The sequence below is a fragment of the Anas acuta genome, chromosome 20 (assembly GCF_963932015.1).
Source record: "Anas acuta chromosome 20, bAnaAcu1.1, whole genome shotgun sequence".
Classification (NCBI taxonomy): domain Eukaryota; kingdom Metazoa; phylum Chordata; class Aves; order Anseriformes; family Anatidae; genus Anas; species Anas acuta.
The window spans coordinates 2,600,517-2,619,156 of record NC_088998.1 but is presented as its reverse complement, the minus strand read 5'-3'; the positions used below and the strand labels follow the sequence as shown (position 1 = coordinate 2,619,156).

General features: G+C 44.9%; 1 protein-coding gene across 2 annotated transcripts in view; it reads right to left on the bottom strand.

Moving 5' to 3' along the window:
- The window catches only part of CACNA1B (calcium voltage-gated channel subunit alpha1 B), a 299,175-nt gene that overhangs the window by 109,664 nt on the left and 170,871 nt on the right, over nt 1–18,640 (bottom strand). Inside the window, exons 13-17 of one of the 2 annotated variants that reach the window (XM_068656842.1) lie at nt 18,551–18,625; nt 16,513–16,569; nt 12,516–12,725; nt 5,073–5,185; nt 1,934–2,046 (exon numbers count right to left, since the gene is read on the bottom strand). In XM_068656842.1, coding sequence (XP_068512943.1) covers nt 1,934–2,046; nt 5,073–5,185; nt 12,516–12,725; nt 16,513–16,569; nt 18,551–18,625 — 568 coding nt within the window. Of the gene's footprint in view, nt 1–1,933; nt 2,047–5,072; nt 5,186–12,515; nt 12,726–16,479; nt 16,570–18,550; nt 18,626–18,640 lie in introns of both variants that reach the window. The other variant, XM_068656844.1, reaches the window with a different exon arrangement.

Here is an 18,640-nt window from a genome sequence, read left to right as displayed (position 1 = left end):
GGTCTGCTACTAAACCCAGAGGCAGGGAGCCTCAGGGAAAAACAAAAATATGTGAAAGACACAGAAAATGGGCAAAAATTAAAACTACTCAGGATCATGATGTTTTCACAGTGAAGACCCCAATAAGAACAGGCGGGCAGCTGTCTGTGCCTGGTGCTACATCTTTGGTCACTCCCTAAACTGTGCCCAGATCTGCTGGGGGAGCTGGGAAGGACCTGGTGACACCATGAACATGTTTCTGTCATACCAGGGGAAAAATCCTCTTAAGGGAATTTCTGCATCAGTGGGGCACAACTTTTACTTACTGTACTGGGAAGGGGGGCAAGCACCCAAATCACTCCATGACTTGCTTTGATAAGTTAAACATCAGGCTTTGTCCCCTTATTATATTGGTTAAAATCCTGAATAATTAAAATTGGCAAAGAGATCATTTAAACTTGCAAAAATGTCTAATTTTTTTTTTGAAAAGCACAACATACAATCAGATACACCCAACCTCAGTAGCTCTGGATAAAACTAACTGCAGACAATTAATTGCTAGATTTTTCTTTAAAAGCATGGAGTTTTCCATAAGATTAGAGCAGAAGTAGATTAAGTGACATTTTTGGAGCAACATTCCACACCTTTTGCTGGACATTTACAGAACTTCATCTTGCCTACTCCCACCATGCCTCAAATGACACATTACCGTGCATGAATTGTTGATCTTCATGATGATTAGCAGATCTAAATCAGAAAACTCTAAAGAGCTAATGAATACCATGCATGTGAATAGTTAGGAAAGTACCTAGTGCCTTCAAATTACTGTTTTGTTCAAATGTGACAGCCTATGCATTTGGGTTGCCATTCTGTTTTTGGTGTGTTTGTTTTGGGGGATATATTTCTCTTCCTGTTTTTTTGTTTGTTTGTTTGTTTTGTTTTGTTTTCTCTGTCTTATCTTTTTCTCTTTTTAAGTGAAGAGAGTGATGGAAAGATGGGACATGTGAGGAGGTCATTGTGTAGCAGAAAACAACAGCAGAGGCAGCCAAATATTTCATCAAGTTCCACACTACAACATTAAAACCTTGTGGAAATTGCTCTTGATGGGTTTACAAGGTGTACATTAGCTATTTCCTAATGCCAGCACACAGCAACACACCACATGAGTATGGAAACACCTGAAAAGCTGGGCCAACCCAACTCTAACAAATGTTCAAATTCACAGGCTCAACACAGAAAACCCTAGACATTCCCAGACCAGGTAGAGCACAGAGAGTGGCAACGCTTCATATTTGTGTGAATGTTGTGGTTTGGTCATCAGCATTCCCTACCCAGCGGTAGCCAGAGTAGCTCAGCTCACTCAGCCCATCAGATCTAAACCTTTAAGGAACTATCACCAGGTCAGCGGCAGATAAATGAGCAGTTGGTGGAGCTTAGAAATTAAATAAACTTTTTTTATCCTACCATAAGAAATGAGGGATCTCCTACTGAGATTCTTGTTGTAAGGAAGCTTAAAGCCAAAGAAAAGCAGGATGCTCTCATGCGTCCCTGCCCCAAGGGTATAAAAGGGCTGAAAACTGTATCAGACAAACCTGTGTGTAAGTGAGGCTGGGGAAACAGCTGTTAAAAGTCCTCAGAGATGCAACTTCCTAGGAACTCACTAGTTTCTGACTGCCAGAAACCCGGAGTGCCCAGCCAAGGGAAGGGCAATTCTGCTTCTGCTGTTTTCTTCCATTCCCACACCCACTAAGGCCATTACAGATGTAGGATGTTAGAACTGACAGACCTTTGTGCTGCCAATTACAGGGTGTTTTTATGTTGTTGTTGTTACTGTATTATCATTATTTTTATTATTAACACATGTGGAAAGCACTACTATATTCTGTGGGGCTGGTGATACAGATCTCATATACTACTAGAAGTCGAATGGGAGCAGAACAGGAGCTGGACTCACTTTGTGACTTTGAAAATCCTCAGCAGTCGAAGAGCTCTCAGTACGCTGATGCCAAATGAGGTACCAGGCTTCACTGCAGCCCAAATAACTTCAAAGATACTTCCCACGATGACCTGCAAGAGAAGTCCATTTTATAGAAGGCAAAACATTTCCTGCATTCTTTGTGGTGCTGCTATAGAGGCCGAGAGCTGAAGAGTCAAAGTGTGTACTATGATGGCTTTCTTGCGGAAGCTACAGTGCAATTTTGAGGGAAAAAAAAAAAAAAAAAAAAAAAGCCTGGTTCTAACTTTCTGCAGTCCAATCTAAAAAAGGGGCAATAACTAGAGTAGGGTAGAAGAGATAGGAACTTGTTGCTTTCTTCTCTAACAAGCAAACTACCTCAAAATAACATTTCTTGAAGGACACCACTACACTTTTTTTTTGTTTGTTTGTTTTTTAAAATCTACACTGGCACAACTGCAAATACCATTTGTACTACTACTTCACCTGCTCACCCTACATGTCCAGTCCAGGCAGCCCCCAGAGACGCAGGGGGCCCCCACCCCATCCTCCCCATCCCAACAGAAGCACCACAGCTTTGGCTGTGACACTGCAGAGCAGCCCAGCATTAACCTTGTGCAAAATTACCAGAATCTTCTGGCAACTCGGAGTTGTTAGCAGACTGATTAAGATAACAGCTATTAAGAGAGCTTAAAAAGTCTCTAGCATGCACATCCAATTGTCTGCCAGGCCCTCAGGCTCCAGTTATCGAAAGAATTGTCCACAGCCAAGGGTTTTAGCTTTGTTTTGTTTTTAATTTTAAACAATTTTTGTTTGTTCTACGGTTGACAGAGAATTAACCTCAATAAATAATAAGAATTTTTCTCTGAAATCCTCTATTAAAAAAGACAAAATAATAATGGGTTAAGCACAATTGGAAAGGGTGATTATATCAACACAGGCTATTGCACAGTTAATAAGAGAAGATGGGCATTTTGTTGCCAGTTAGTGTTATTATTTGCATTAACTTAGCATATTTCAGAGCTCACACGGACCGTGGTCCCCAGTTGTGTGACGCACACCATTAGCACGTTACAACCAGACCCCAGGGAGCAGCTGGCTCCTGATGAGAAAGGCAGCGTTAACAGCACGGCAGGACATGAGCTGCTGTGCCTGGGTACCTGAGCAGTGCCATGACCCTCAGCATCTTGCAAACCCCTTCCGTGAGCAGACACCTGGATGTCTTTTGAAAAATGCAGCACGGCATGCAGCCGCTCTGCATGAAACGCTGTGCCCTGATGAAGAAAATGTAGTGGAAAAAGGGAAATATACAAGAGTTGCTCACCCAATCACTCCCATTACAAAAAGAAGGAATTAATATCTCTCTCCCACAGTCTGTTACTCTTGGGAATCCCTCATGAACCAGCAATAACCTTTCCTTAGTCACTCCACATATTGCATTAATAATTAACTTCCCTGGCATCCCAGCATGGCCTCTTGGGAGTGGTTTCACATGAGACCCCACTGGACCATTTCTCCCAAGACTGATGTTGTCCTGTTTTGTTGTTTCTCTTTTTGCTTTTGAACCGTTTCATCATGATGGTTTGTCAAACTAAACTGGCTACAGGTCTGTGATGTTCCAGTGGGGTGCAGGAACAGCATTAGCTCTGGGGGCTGGAAGGTGGGTGAGGAGGCAGAAACCCAGACAGAAAGTAGGATCCCAGCGGATTCTCTAAAGGAGGCAGAATTAGAAACAGATCAACAGCTTCACCCCCTGGGAAACACCAGCTTAAGCTTAAAATAAAAAGCTTATGCTTAAAAAGCAAAGTTTATGGGAAGTGCTGCACTCCCCATAGCATGGCAGTTGAGCTTTGCTGTGAGTTGGGTGCTCCAGTTGAGGGAAGCTTCTCTGGCTCTTGGATTTGGCGCCACCTCTAAGTGTGCAGACACCCAGTTATCTTACATTGTCTGGGTTGTTTGGGATCTGGTTTCTGTTCATGGAAGTCTCTGGCTGCATAACCACTAAGGCACAAAGATCTGCACAGCGTATCTCAACGCTTTGATCCCCCATCACTGCAAGGGGCACCCAGGGATGAAAGTCCCACACAGCAGGGACTCGGGGCAGGCAGACACAGATGACTTTTAGGTTTGACCTCAGTGTGTTTAGCTCTAAGCTTTCCTGACACTGCTGCCAACCAGAGGATGTGGTAGCTCTAGGTGTAGTCTTGACTTTAGGAGCTGTCACATACCAAAAGCAAAAACACCTCCTCCCCCCGTGTGGGAGCAGTGCTGAAACAAGGACTTTAGCCCATAGGGAAAAAAGAATCACTCTAAGCATTTTGGCAGATTAAGACTAGAAACAACAAACTAAATCCATCTTGGAGAGAAGGACTGGATGGTGGCTACAATGAACTTAACTGTTTTCCCCTTGCTCATGGCTGACTCAGAAGCATCACATCTGCGTTGTTGAAGAAAACCTACAGCCTGATTCGTGCTCTAGGACCAGTGCTCACCCCACACTAAAGATATAAAAAGCCTAGTTAAGCCTAGGTAATTAGTCTGTAGTTAGTACAGACTAATAGCTTTTTTAAAATAAACATCTACCTGCAATGTTCTTATACAATTGTGTCAAAACTGGCCCCTCTATTGACATGCTACAGGTATAGTTTTAGCAGGAAAGGGAGAGCCTGGACTTCTGCAGTGAAACAATCTGAATTTGAGCCTTTCTGTCTCCTCATTGTGTGTTTCAGCCTCTGCTTCTGGGTGCTCATGTCTGAAAAGTTCTGCCTATATATCCTGACATAAAGGCCATTGAAGGGACAACAGGGGAGATGAGGAATAAGATGTGTGGGCTTTTTGTCTTTCAGTCACCTCATTTAAATGGGAGACAGAATCTCACATTAATCAGAGCGTTTACTGGTGCTGATGCTGTGAGCACCCCATAACTCCTGCGGAAATGAAATCCCCGGCTGTCACATTTCTTCAAGAAGGATGTTAACTAGGGAAAGCTTAATGTGTTTCCCTGCATCTAATTTATATGACAACTGCTCCCTGGAAAGACACCCTTGCAGCACCATTTCCCATACACAGTCTTAAACGCCCAGCCCCATTTAATAATAGGGGACCACACACTTGATCCATGCAGCTGAAGCCTACTCACCCCAAAGTCAAAGCAGTTGAATGAAGAGTGGAAGTAATTTCTTGGCCCCAGTCCATACATCTTCAAAGACATCTCAGTAAGGAACAGACCCAGAAAAACAAACTCTGCGAAATCTAGGAACCAGAAAAGAGATTAAATTAGTCCACAAGACCTTGGTAGGCAGAGTTCTTCATGCAGGAAACAATAGTAATTTTTCACAATACAGACTTCCTCCTGCCAGAAGAAAATCCCTTTGCAATGGCAAACAAGACCCTGAGGAGAGTTTCACATAAATATTTCGATATGAGCGTGAGCTGCATTCAGATTGAGGTATTGGGAAGGCAATGTTTCATGTGTACTGTGGGAAGGTTGGCATGAGCATTAAATATAACCATCCTCTTTGTAAAGGAATTTTGAAAGAGTTCTGGGTCTAAAATTTCCAAAGGTCTAATTTAATTGCACAGATGTTTTGCAAATGCTTGTTTGGAGCTTCTGTACCTACGTGAGATGGGCATTTTTGGAAGTGGGGTGTAAGCTTTTATAACATTCTCTCACGATAAAAATACCTTCTTACCCAACAGAGCTGCTGCCTCTGTGAGCTCAGATTCAGAGGTGTTGGGTCTACTGTTAGCACACAGCCACTTTTATTTTTATTACGCCTGCATAACTATATAATTATGGAAGAGCAAGTTCAGTTTCCTTCTGCTTCACATATCACAAGCAAATAGGCTGTGAAGCTTTTGATGGGAGAATTTATCACCTATGATGAAACAAAGGGCAGAAAGAACATAGCTGGAGTTTTCAACTTCCGTATCAGGCTTTTTAGGACTTGAAGCTACAGAAAACATTGCCTTTGGCATTTTGAGTTATGCAAGTTAGGTCTGGAAGCCAATGAGCAACAGAAACAATGGAACATTAAAAACAAACATAAGGTTAAAAATCCCCTTGATACCAACACAAACCAAATGGCACACGGCAAACCTCTCCCTCTAGAGAAAAGGGGAAGGAAAGGCTCAAACTTCAAAAGGTAAAGATCAGTCATGTTGCTTACCGCCACAGAAGCTTCTCAGATATTGTAGCATGCAGATGCTACAGGGAAGACTTCTATAAATCAAGTTTTATGATTCCAGGAACAATAAAGAGAAGATGGTGCCAAACTTTTCTCAAAGGTGCACAGACAAGGGGCAACAGATGCAAGTTGCTACGGGGAAAAATTCAGTTAATCTGAAATCCCAGTGTTTTGTATGCCTCCTGGAATACATGGCTTCAGCTAACAAGCGTGGGGAAGGAGCAGGGAGGGAATGAGGGCCCTTTCAAACTGCATGGCTTTTGCTCAGGTCTTTGCCTTGCACATTCATACCAAACGAGTGCATTTGGCCCAGGTCCACTTTGCACTGATGCTTGTCTTTTGAAATGGCCTGAAAAGCGCACTTCCACTATCAAAGATTAAAAGAGGGATTTTACATTTCAAATGGAGACAGTCATGAAATATCACGGGCATGATGCTAACTGAAATGCAGGAAGCACTATGTAGATGAGGAAGGTTTATTAACACTTTACTGGGTAGCCTAGGAGGGCGCTTCTGCCAACATTTACAAGAGGGGAGGAAATACTGGGAGAGTATTAATAACTCCATGTAACCTAGTCTCCTTGTAAATAGAAGTAATAGCATTAAAGGAGATTATAAAGGGCAAAGTTCACATTTGAGGAATAGGATGACAAAATATGAGATCTGCACACTTCTCAGTGTTTTTGCTACCAACAGGTAGGCTCCATCTGCTGGGTCTCGGCGCTCAGGGGGCACTGCGGTGGCATGGACTCACGAAGGAGCAGCACATCTCCACCTTCCGTAGTGCCAGGAACCTGCTAGGAGAAGCATGTTCCCACCACACCATGCTAAAGTTCTCTCCTTCCTGGAAAGACCTGTAGCAAATCAGTGAGCAAAAAGTTCTCTTCAACACAAGGGATTCCAGAGTAGGAATTTTTGGAGTTACCCTGACGATATACTTGACTATCCAAGTGCAGAGAAAGAGACCAGAGGAGCTAATGTCAGGCGTGACGTGACGTTAGATAGTAATAATATAAAAATATGAAATCAAGAAAAACAAAACCAACACACAGCAAAAACAAAGAACCTCTCAAAATGTGTTCAATGGTATCATATTTCCTTGCACACAATTAAAAAGATTGCAAGTAGCAAGAACATTAAAATCCTTAATTATTAATAGCTGTTGCTGTAAATCAGCCACTTAGACAGTAGCTAACTTCCATTCTGCACCCTGCAGTCTTTGGAAATAAGAAGCAGAATGAAACACTCCCCTAGCAAACCAGATACATCTTCCCAGAACACAGAAGAATTTGTGCTGCTGCTGTCACCTCTTCCGCTCATTAGCCCCGAGGGAAAACTTGCACCAGCATTTATGCCGTTTACGGAGTCGCTCTCTCGCTGGGAAGTTAGAGCTCCCATCTTAGGTTTCATGCTCAGCAGAGCTCAGCAAGCCTGATGACATTTATTTGAATGTCTTCAGCGTAAAGTCCTCTTATTACAAGGATCGATGTCAAACCAATGCTTTAAAACTGATGGCCTTGCTTAGCTGGCAGACAAAACTTGGAATTGCAGGGAGGGGTTGTAGAGAGGGTTCAGGGAAAGCATTGCACAGGCTACACCCCTTTGTATCTCACTCTGGTGGGGAGATTGTTATTTATCCAGCAGACTCACCTTTAAGAGTTACATTTCACGTATGCTCAGAAAATAAAAATAAAAAAATAAAATAAAAAACAAGGTAGAATTTTTATTACAATTTTCACCAACATATCCCAGTCCACTTTGCCAGGATAACTGCAATTATTTTGCAAGAAGAAAAAGGAGGAAAGAAACAAGGATTAATGTTCAGTCACCCATCCAGCAGAAGCATTTCCAAATAAACAAAACAAAAAAACAATTATCATCCAGTGCAATGTTTTGTCATTGGACAGACACAACCTGAACAAATATATACAAGGCCAGATTATCATGGGAGAAAAGCAGCAAGCAAATGCCCTAAGAAAAATAGAATCAAGTAATATTCAGTATTAAAACAGAAGAAACACGCAAGAAACTCAATAACCAAGGAACAACTTCCTTTTGCCTCTCTTGAAAGAAGAGCCCAACTCGTCCTTTCACACCAGATGCCGTCCATCTAGAGCGGAGCTCGCAGTGATAGCTGGGCCTCAGCAGACACCCGGTGCTACACATCACAAGGGATGGAGGCAAGGAAAATGTGGGCATAGTGAACTCCTTGGGCAAAAGGAATTGACTCAGAATGAATCAGCTCCTCCAGCTGATGGATCAGATATGTGATTTCTTCCGACATGGCCCTGCCCATTTAATTGAAAATACAATTTTGTTGTTTGGACCTCCTGGTATTCAGACCCCACAAGTAATTCAATCTGCCTTAAACAGAAGCATTTTGTAATGTGATTGAAGTAAAAAAAGTTTGATACAAATACTCTTATTTAATTTAAGATTTGTACTATTGGCAAAGACCACGCTAGTATCTTTTTGCCCCATACTTTTGAATTAGATGGTTAGTGGCTCTTTTTTGTCAATCACCAATGGATTAATTCCATTTCTGCCCTGGCTCCAAGTCTGATGACATTAGGAGCAGGTGTTAAGCCTGCCACTTCAGTTTCCTTTGCTCTTCCTCCTCGTACATTAAAGCAACCAGGAGGAGAACCTCAGTGAAGTACAACTTCTTCCTCTGACAAGGCAGACGTGAAATGTTCAGCAGACATAAATAAATATGCTCGTTTCAGAAAGCCTTTTCCCTGCAATTGCAAATTCTGCATGTTTATATCCAGAGGGAGTTGGCTATCTACTTCAAAGGCAAACACAATATCATCAAAAAGGCCTAATTGCATCAAACACATGGTTCAGCAGAGCACAGCACACAGGGAAGATGTTCTCAGGCCATAATGTCTAAAATACTGTTTTCAAATATTGTATTTATCAGAAAGGAGGCGTTCTGGAACTCATTTTTAGACAGAAACTGAGAAGCAAGCTAAAGATCACTGCAGCATTAGCCAGGGAAACCCAGAGAGAGTTCCTTCATGGAGGGCAGCCACAGGCAAAGGAAAGCCTGATGAGAAGGCTCCCATCCTCCCAAGGGAAAACTTAGTAATTTAATCCTAAAACCTTCTCATCGCAGTCCCTAAAACTCATCCTGCTGAAACTTCCACAGCCCTGCCTTTCCAACTTTCTTCCATAGCTTTATCCAAGAGCAGAGGAGACAACCACCACCTCTGCTGACCTCCTGCATAGCACAGAAACGCATTCAGCTGCTTTTATATCAGTCCTGTAACTTCTGCTCAAGCTACAACATACATATTTTAGAGGGCCCAGTTCTGAATAGAAAACCCTTAAAATGCTGCACCTCCACTATGTGCCTATGTTACGGGCTTTATGGTTGTTGTCCTTGCTGATGAAGGTCTTTGTTGCAAATAGATCTCAAGTGATGGTTTTCTATGCTAGATTATAGAGTTGTCTTCTGACAGAATTCTCTTGGTGTAGATAAGTGCAAGCAAATTATGATCATGGATATCCTTCTATAGGGAACTGCAACTTGTTTAACTGAAGGTCCATGCTCTAGAGAGCAGCACATGCCAAGCATACATGTGCGGTGTGAAAAAACTCACTGCAACATGGCACCAGAGCCCTTTCCATACTGAGAAGGAAATTTTCCCATCTAATTTGAGCATAACTGTGGAAGCATGAAGTATGTCCTGTCATGCACCATACCCCAAGAATTCCAGGAGTTTCCCATCAGGGTGAATAGCCAGCTCTTTCAATGAGACTAAACAAACTCCAAGTCCCTTTGTAAAGCTCCCACTGTTCCTTTTCAAAGCAGTTGCAGCAACACGGAGTATCAAGCAGAGAAAGCTAATCAGAACAACTCAACAGCAGAAAAGTTAAAAGAAAAGACCAGAGGAAAATAAATCAATGCAGACCTGTAAGGCTTTAACCAGCCATTCTTTAGGTAAAATTAATTTGTAAAGTAATTAAATGTTCCCCAGAGGGACAGGTATAATTGAATTAGACGTGCCTGGGTAGCATTTTGTGGCTTAGCAGATCCTTGCAGACTTCAACCACACTCCTGTCCCTCTGTCGCAGTTCATACAACTCCCCACCAGCCCAGCTCCGAGCACCTTCCATGAAACAACCTAATTAGCATTGGCTGCTTCTCTCTTGCTCTGCATCAGACCAGTCAAGTCCTGCTCCTCCTCAGGGAAGTTCACTCATCATGGATTAACTTTAAAGCCACTTTTAAGCTCTGTCACTTGCACAGTTAAAAGATTTCGCCAAGCATTTCCAGGAGTTGTATAAAATCTCCCTGTTTTGTAATATCTTGCCGTGCCTTTATCTGATGGATTTTTGAATGAATCTTGGGCATAGGAAGACTTTCAAGAAGTATTTCTTGAGGACTGAACCATAGATCATTCACAAATGTGTTTGGTTCCAAGGTAACCAGGCTGGCTGCAGTTGGTGTATGCAGGAGAGAGGAGCCAAGTCCAGTCCTTACCATGACTGCAATAAATAACCAGCTAGCCCACACATGTACTTTATGGCATAAAATATTCTCTGCTTCCTATAATAAACTCTCGATTAGTGCGAAATATTATTCTATGAAAATGATAACTTGCCCCATGAAGATGGGAATAACTTACTGGGATCACTTGCTCTTGGCTAGGTAGTATTCTAGCATAGAGAGATTAAAGTATGGTACCCATGTTTTTCTGAAAGTAATTCACAAATTGGGTGGTAGGGACTTGTCCAGAGCATCTGAAAGATGAACCCACCCCAATCCCTGATACCGGGCAGAGCACAGTTCCAACCTTCCCTACTGTCTGCCGCTGAGCTAGGTAGGGAGCCTAATTTATGCCGACTGTACCAACTACATTTCCCACCTGGAGGTGCACCTTTCATTCTAATCAGCACAAGCAATCCTTCCTACTCACATGTGAATATTAAGCAGAAATTGCTGGCTCGTGGCTTTCTTAATGTTCTCTTAGAAAAGTTACTGTGTAAGGTGTTCCCAAAACTTACTTTGGAAATCTGAATTCTTTTCTGAGTTGAAAGACTTAAAGTATTTTATTTTTTTCCTCCTAGACGTTTAGTCCTAATTCAAGAGAAAATCCTAAGCCTCAAACTTCTAATTACTCTGCCAGTCTAGCTTTCCTCTGTTAAATTTGGGAAACGAATAGGCAAGACAGATTTCTCTGTGTGGCCTGTCTTTTCTATCTAAATCTCGTAAGAGAAACAGTTGAAAGGAGCTTCTGTCCTCCTTATGCATCTCATTACATCTTCAGTTACCTGGTGGCATTAAATATTTTAGCAAACATTAATAGGGAGCTTTTTTGAAGTTAGAACAGCTAGTATTCTTGACCTTTTAGGTCTATAAAAGAAAAACTTCAAAAGTTATCTTCTTTATAATAATGTTAGACCTGAAGATCTGGGTCTAGAAATATTTAAATAAGTAATTTCAGATAAATCAATGAAAATTAGGTGGATAAGTAACTTTAATGATCTAAGCCACAGTTATTAAGTCAGACTGTATGATTTTTTCCCTAGACATTTTTTTTTTTGCTTCAGCACATTTGATATAATTTCTATCACTACTGCACATATTTTCACAGACAGACAGCATGACACGTATCCCATCTGATCACATGCCATTAGCAAGAAAAAGATCTGTAAAATTTCAACCCTCTAAAGAATATAGAAACAATTGCTAAAACTGTGATGAATTAGCATACAATTCTGTAAACACATATGGACTTGTTTTTTCCTCCCAAGTAGCCCTGGTCATGGCACATGCTGTTTGTTATCCCAGGGACACCAACACAGACAGAGCTTTAACTATATCCGCAATACAAACCACCCATGGATGCAGATCAGCTGCAAAGTGGCATGGATTCTGCAGTTCTCTAAGCAGCTGATGATTAGACAGAGCAACTTCAATTTGCCCCAGCATGCACTCTTCACCCCTCCTTTCACAAAGCTTCCTACAGAACAAATCCTCCTGCAGTGGTACAAGACTAACACGTGGTTGAATTTGGAGTTTCAGGTAAAGTTAAAGATCACGTTCCCATGTCATCTCAGATGGATATCGTGTCCTGATGTGTTGGTTTTTTTTTGGTCTGAATTATATGACTCAACAACCCTTGAGTTACCAGAGGCACTCATAAGTGGGGACTGTTAGTTTTAGGTCAGAGGTTGGACTCGATGATCTTGAGGTCTCTTCCAACCTAGAAAATTCTGTGATTCTGTGATTCTGTGATAAATGCATTTGTGACCCTACTCTGAGGGTCATGGGAAGCCCCATGTTTCATAGTGACAAGAAGCCCCCAAAACAGACCTCAGAAATGCTGTGAGCAGCCAAAAACACAAGACCTGCTTAGAGGAGAGGTGCAGCCCCCAGTACTCACACAGCGCAGTGGTGAGCTTCTCCGGCTGGTCGTAGTGCACCATTGCCACGCAGAGCGTGTTGAGGGCGACCACGCAGAGCACGATCCAGTAGAAGCTCTGAGCTTTCACCATGCGCCGGATGAAGAACCGAAACATTTTCTCTTTCCTCCGGAAGTAGGACGAGCTCTCGTTCTTCCCACTCTTCAAACTGGCACGGGCAAAAGGAGACCCTGGGCAGTGGGGCACAGAAACAAGAGTCACCACACCGCATCCCAGCAGGCAAAAGGCCAGAGGATGCTCTGGGGAGCGCAGACCCACTCCCAAGCACCAGAAACACAGCTGAGCAGAAAGCTGGGCACATTGAGAATGGGCAGAGCAAGGGCATCTCGCTTGCAATGACTTTGCGAGGGATGAAGGCTGGGATTATAGAGCTTCATGGATTAGTGCCCAGCTCCGTATTCAGAAGGAACTGGGCTTCAAGCTCCCCGAAGCTATCTTGAATGTCCCAGTTTAACTCATGTCCATCGGGCTCCTGGCTGACTGCAGTCACGGCAAGACCTGGGGTGTTTGTGTCCCCAGTGTGGAGCACATCATCCTGGAGCTGTGCAGCTGGCACCTTGTCCCTCTATCCCCTGCTCCAAGAACCAGGCAAAGCCCCAGCCCTAACTACCAAACTGAGCAAAGTCTCCTTATTTTACTTTCTGACTTCATGTCTCTCTGCAGCAGAGGGCTCAGTCTGTCTCCATGCATCATATTTTGGGCACAGCTACTCATTTGTATCAATTCTGCTTATATCAGCTACATTTCAAGTCTGGTCTGAAACCTTGGAAGAGAGTCAAATGTTTTAATAATAGGAAGCTGACGGAAGAAATGATTCCTAATGTAAGCTCTCCCCCTGAGGTACTGTTGAAACGAGCAGTGCTGAAACGAGCGATGAAAAGGCCAGTGCTGAGGCAGGCGAAATCAGCACCCGCTGGAGTTCCTCTGCAACAGCCGCAGACGCTGTTGCAAGCAGGGCAGGTCGTGATGGCCACAGGCTGTCCACTACCTGTTTCACGCTATGCTGGCACCCCTCTGATTGTCAGCGAGCCTTGTTGCAAGACAGCTCCTGGCAAGGTAGCACGCTGATGCCCTTCCCCATCATCAGATGTTGCCTGCCAGCGGGTAGGGCTGACCAGGACGTGCACCATCCCATCTTGGACCAAGCTCCGTGACAGCAGGTGACTCGCACGAGCTCTCCTTGGAGATGGCTGAGTTTCATGAACAAAGTGTTCAGGCTGCAGCAGCCAATTTTTTTTTTTTCCTGTGTACTCGCTTACATTTCAACACTTCCAAGCACGGAAGGGGTGCGAATCTCGCCCTGTTTCATCTTGCAGTAACACCAAACACCGCACCCATCGGAGGGATGGAGCATCCAGCTGTGACAGAGGTGTGTTCTCCACGCCTTGCAGCCCCACAGGAGCGTGCTGCACCAGCTCCCTAACAGAAAGCAAGCTCTGTGCTTCATTCCACATTTCTGGCCATCCGCTGACATGCCAAGTGCAGAGCTGCTCCTGGACAGGCTTTGAACAAATGCCTCACTGAAAAACTCAGTGTTCTGTTGTTGTTAGCTTGATATCCTTCCTTTGGCAGTTTAAAAAAGAGTAATAGAAGTAATAGCGCTCATCTACTGTTTGTAGGTAATAAAATGAACTACAGGTTAAAAACATAGGCTACAGATGTATTGTAATAGCATTAAGCAGAAGACCTCTCAGAAATCCAAGCCAGTCCATACTTTCAGACTTGCACAGGAATAGTCTGCAGCCCTTTCGCTCCCTCTCTGCTGGCTCTGCTGATCTTCCAGGAAAGAGCGGCAGCAGCAGGCCACATTCTGTATTTAAATTGATTTAAACCTGGAAAACATCCTCTTTTCTAGATTTCATTGTCTGGAAATCAAGACAGTGCCGTCTCCAGTTCAGCATGGAGGGTGGGAAGCCAAAAGGAGTCAGCATCAACAGCTGCAGGCTGGTTAGCGCAGAAAAAAAGGCACGGAGTCAGGAGGAAAGAAAAGAATAAATTTTAAAAATAACTCCAGAGAGCACAGTGGGAAGTGTTTACCACTATATAGCTTTATAATGTAATTATAAGGCTCATTGAGGTACTTGTGTTTGAATTAAAGTGCAACGTATTCAGGCAACAGCCAGCAAGAGACCTGTCAACGTCTCTGCCCCTCTGGTCTGCATCTTCTCTCTGTGTTCAGCAATTGTATTTCTAGTTCTTCCACAGTTCTTGTGCTGCCATCAACAAAACATGATAGCTCAAGGAAACCATCCAAAAAAACTTTTCTCAAAACCATACTCTTTATGCATAATCACCCATACGATCCGATCGTTTATGTTATGCAGAGCTTCAGTCTTTTCAAGAGCCTGCAGAAGTATTTGCTTTATCCATTTCTTCTTTTTAGTCTTGTTCCATGAATCAAAATCACAAACACTTCTCCCCAGTGGATGAACCACTCACAGAAGGTGGAAAGCACTGCTGTTATTTTCCCTGCCATATGCTCCTGAGACAGTTCCCAGCTCTGCATCAGATTATCCACGAGCCCAGATGCTCCGTCATCCGTTGCCACCTGAAATGCTGAATTGAAAGATCTGTTTGCGTGGCATGGGTGCCCAGAGCCTAGAGGGACTTGGATGTGAATGCAAAGATCTCATAATTATTGCAGCCATAAACAAATGTTCCAGAAATGATGATTCCGTGTTATCCATGCAGGGATCTGAGCTACTCAGAAACAAAACAAAAAAATGTACACGGCTGCTGCAGTTTCACCTTCTTTCAGCAACAAATCTCACATAGGAGTGTCAGCAGTTCAGCCACAAAACCTGCAGCCTGTGGCACTGCAACAGAGGGTGATGGTGTCAGGAACACACAGAGCAGTGCTCATTTCCTGCAAGTAGGTCTTCATTTAAAGGGGAAAAAATCCAGCAGCAGCTGTAATCTCTTAAAAGGTTAATGCCAAATTTCCAAAGAGCATTTGAGGCGCTCATGCTTGCAAGCATACATGGCCATATACTCTCAAGTGTACTGTTTGTGCTGCTGCCCTTACACATCCAGGATTTGCTGCTTCGTGGTAACCGGGGTGCCAAGGCATTTCTTTGGGAGATAATGAGAACATCTGCTGCTTCAGCAGCAAAACAAAATACAGACTTGAACAACAGGGATAGGAATAAGCAAAATAACTGTCTCCAAAGCAGGCAGGAAGATGTCTCTCCAGCCAGCAGGGAAAAACCACAACTGAAAGGTTTTTCTGCTGATGTCCACCGAGCTGGGTGCACAGAGGGGTGCTGGGTGCTCCGAGCCTGCCTCCCATGCAAACCAAAGAAGATGCCAAATTTGTACCTGCAGTGGCAGACTTTGCAGGATGCCACACTGCATCCTGCACAGGGGCAATTGCATGCATATGCATGCATATCTCTATATCTGGCTTTAGACATGTGGAGAACTCAACAAGAACCCCTTCTAAGGCAAGGATGAGGGAGCTGGGGCCACTGCCTAGCATTTGCCAATGCCCATTCACTTGGCAAAGGCTCCTAAGCCATACTGTGTGCTGTCGTGGCAGGTGTGACCAGATGTCTGTCCACTTCCTCTCCTCCCCACAACGGATGAGGCTTAGCGGCATCCATTTGACATATTTGGGTTTCATTAGCATACGTGAGCATGTTCCAAGCAGAACCGCAGTGTGCCCAGCACAGCATGGCTTCTCCAAGCGTTTTAGCAGGGCTTTCTGAAAGGGTGCAGCATGCGAGAGCTGAGCAGGGCAGCGAGGGGAGTGGGTTAAGCCACGATGCCTTTGGCTTTGGAAAGCTGAGTGCTGCTGTAGGAGCAGTGATAGTTCCCCTTCTTGAAACTACAGTTTCTGGAGCAAAGGAGCCACTCGGAGGAAACAGGACATGAACGCGTTTAGCCGAAGATCTAAACCTGGCGGAATGCGAAGCCAGTACTCACCAACGGAGCAAATGTCTGTGAAATGGTCCTCACCTTCTTCAGCATGAATCAGGTCATTTTTGCTCTTCTTTATTGCAGCTCTTTTCAACACTGTGTGCAAATTAAAGAGAAAATGCCCCGTGAGCTTTCAGAGTGGATTCTCTCTCCCCCACCCCTCACTCTCCAGGGCCAGCATTTACTGCCCAATGTCAGCTTAAAGCTCTCACGCAAGGGTGTAAGCGGGAGCAAATCGGTCAGCCTACAACTTTGCAGGGTCTCTGCATGCTGCGATGCCAGGGTGGTTACTTATTTCACCTTCTAGATCTTGAAGGTTTGCCAGGCACAGTTCTGCACGCTTACACTTCACCCCACGGCAGACGCAGTAGGGTGGGGGGGGTCACTGCAGCTGCTGGACCTTTTAGCACAACAGAAAGGCTGGGCAGGGTCACTGAACCTTTCTGAGCCCCCGTGGGTTACGAGACGAGTGCTTCTATCCATTAAAAACATTAATGTTGTTTACAGCGTGCACCATTAAGAAGTTAGCATTTATGGGGCTTGGATACCGTTTACCGCAGAGTGATGCCTTAAGCAGCAAAAAATGCTACGTTGAAAGCAAATGCTACAGCTCAGCAAACGCACTCTTAATAGCACCCACTGCACAATTCCTTCCCTCTGGGGATGTCCTAGCTCTCTGAGAACACTCTTTGTCCAAGAGCAGGGAGGATAAACACTGCTACACCGTTTTACAAGACGGGGAAGGAGAACTGCAGCCTAAGGCTCGGAGAGGTCTGCACTGCTCACCCAGTGCACGCGGGGAAGCGCAGGAGCAGAGTGGATGCTGGGCCCGCGACCACCTACCTGCAAACCTTGAGAACTATCAGAAAAAAATACGTTGATACAGTTTTGTAACAGCTTCAAGACAGACAGTAACTAAGCACCGTTTGCTATCAGCAGTAAGACACCCCACGGTGTGGTGATACAAACTGTTCAGAAGGCACACACAGCAAACCCACGCACTCTGCAGCAGCTAACCTGGATGTGTTTGTACGAGACGACCCCCTCACCTACACCAATTTCCCTGCCTTGTCAGAGAAACAGATGGACTCCTTCCTCTCCAGCTAAGCGTTCGTGTTTGTGCCACCTCAAGGAAGCTCCCAGAACATCTCCCAGGTTCAGAGGCTCGAAGAGGACAGGATGCTCTCAACCTGCGGTCTGGACCCAATTTTTGCAGATAACCTCTTCTGTTCTTTTTTTCCCCACCCAGCAGCAGGGCTGGATCCTCAGTCCCTGCAACAACCGGTGCTGGGGCCCTCCAGGTTGCAGCTGCCCCAGTGAACTCCAGCACACCCAGGGCCATACCCAGCACTGGACCTTAACCAACCCTGGGAGCAAAGTTTCACTGCATTCCTTGACATGAATCAAACACCTTCTCCTTTATCTTCTCCCTCATTCCCACTTCCCTTCCATACCCCCCAAAGAAAAAAAAAAAAACACCCTAAATTTAGTAATTAGAGCATGCCATCCCTACAGGCACTTTGGATGCAATGACCCCTGTGTAGGAGGCTGAGGCCGTTTGCTAGCAGGGACGTGGGCTGCTCTATACTAGTTGGCTTCAAGGCTGGGACCATCACCAGGCTCCTTTAGCTTACTTGGATGAATGGAGCCTCAGCGTAACTGGGACTTTGCTCCATGGCCTGCACCCACCTCCAGTTTGCTTACAGCACTCAGCCCTTCAGCCTGCTCTTCTAGCACTCATCGCAGCTCGAGACTACAAGCCCTGGCTACACCCACAGGCTGGACAACACACCCATGCACACACACACCCCCACATACACACCCACGGAGATTTTCCAAGTGCACCTCAGCCCTGACCTCCTGCAGCCCCAGCTCGTCCATCCCCGAGCCCTCCCCGAGCGCAGGTCACCCAGCCAAGCCAGCGGCCGGGCGCGCGATGCCCCAGGAGCCACCAAGCTCAGGGCAAAAGGAGCCAAAGCGGGTGGGAAGCATCGCCGGTGACCTGGGCGCTCGGGGCGAGGGGGGAGCGCTGCCCCGCTGTGCCGCCTGAGCCCCTGGTGATTTGCAATCCACTCACTGTTGTAGCTGCTGCCGCTGCTAGTCTCTGCCGGTGCCGTGCCTTGTTGAATCGGCCCTTCCGAGGCGGCCCTCCCTGACAGTGAATGGG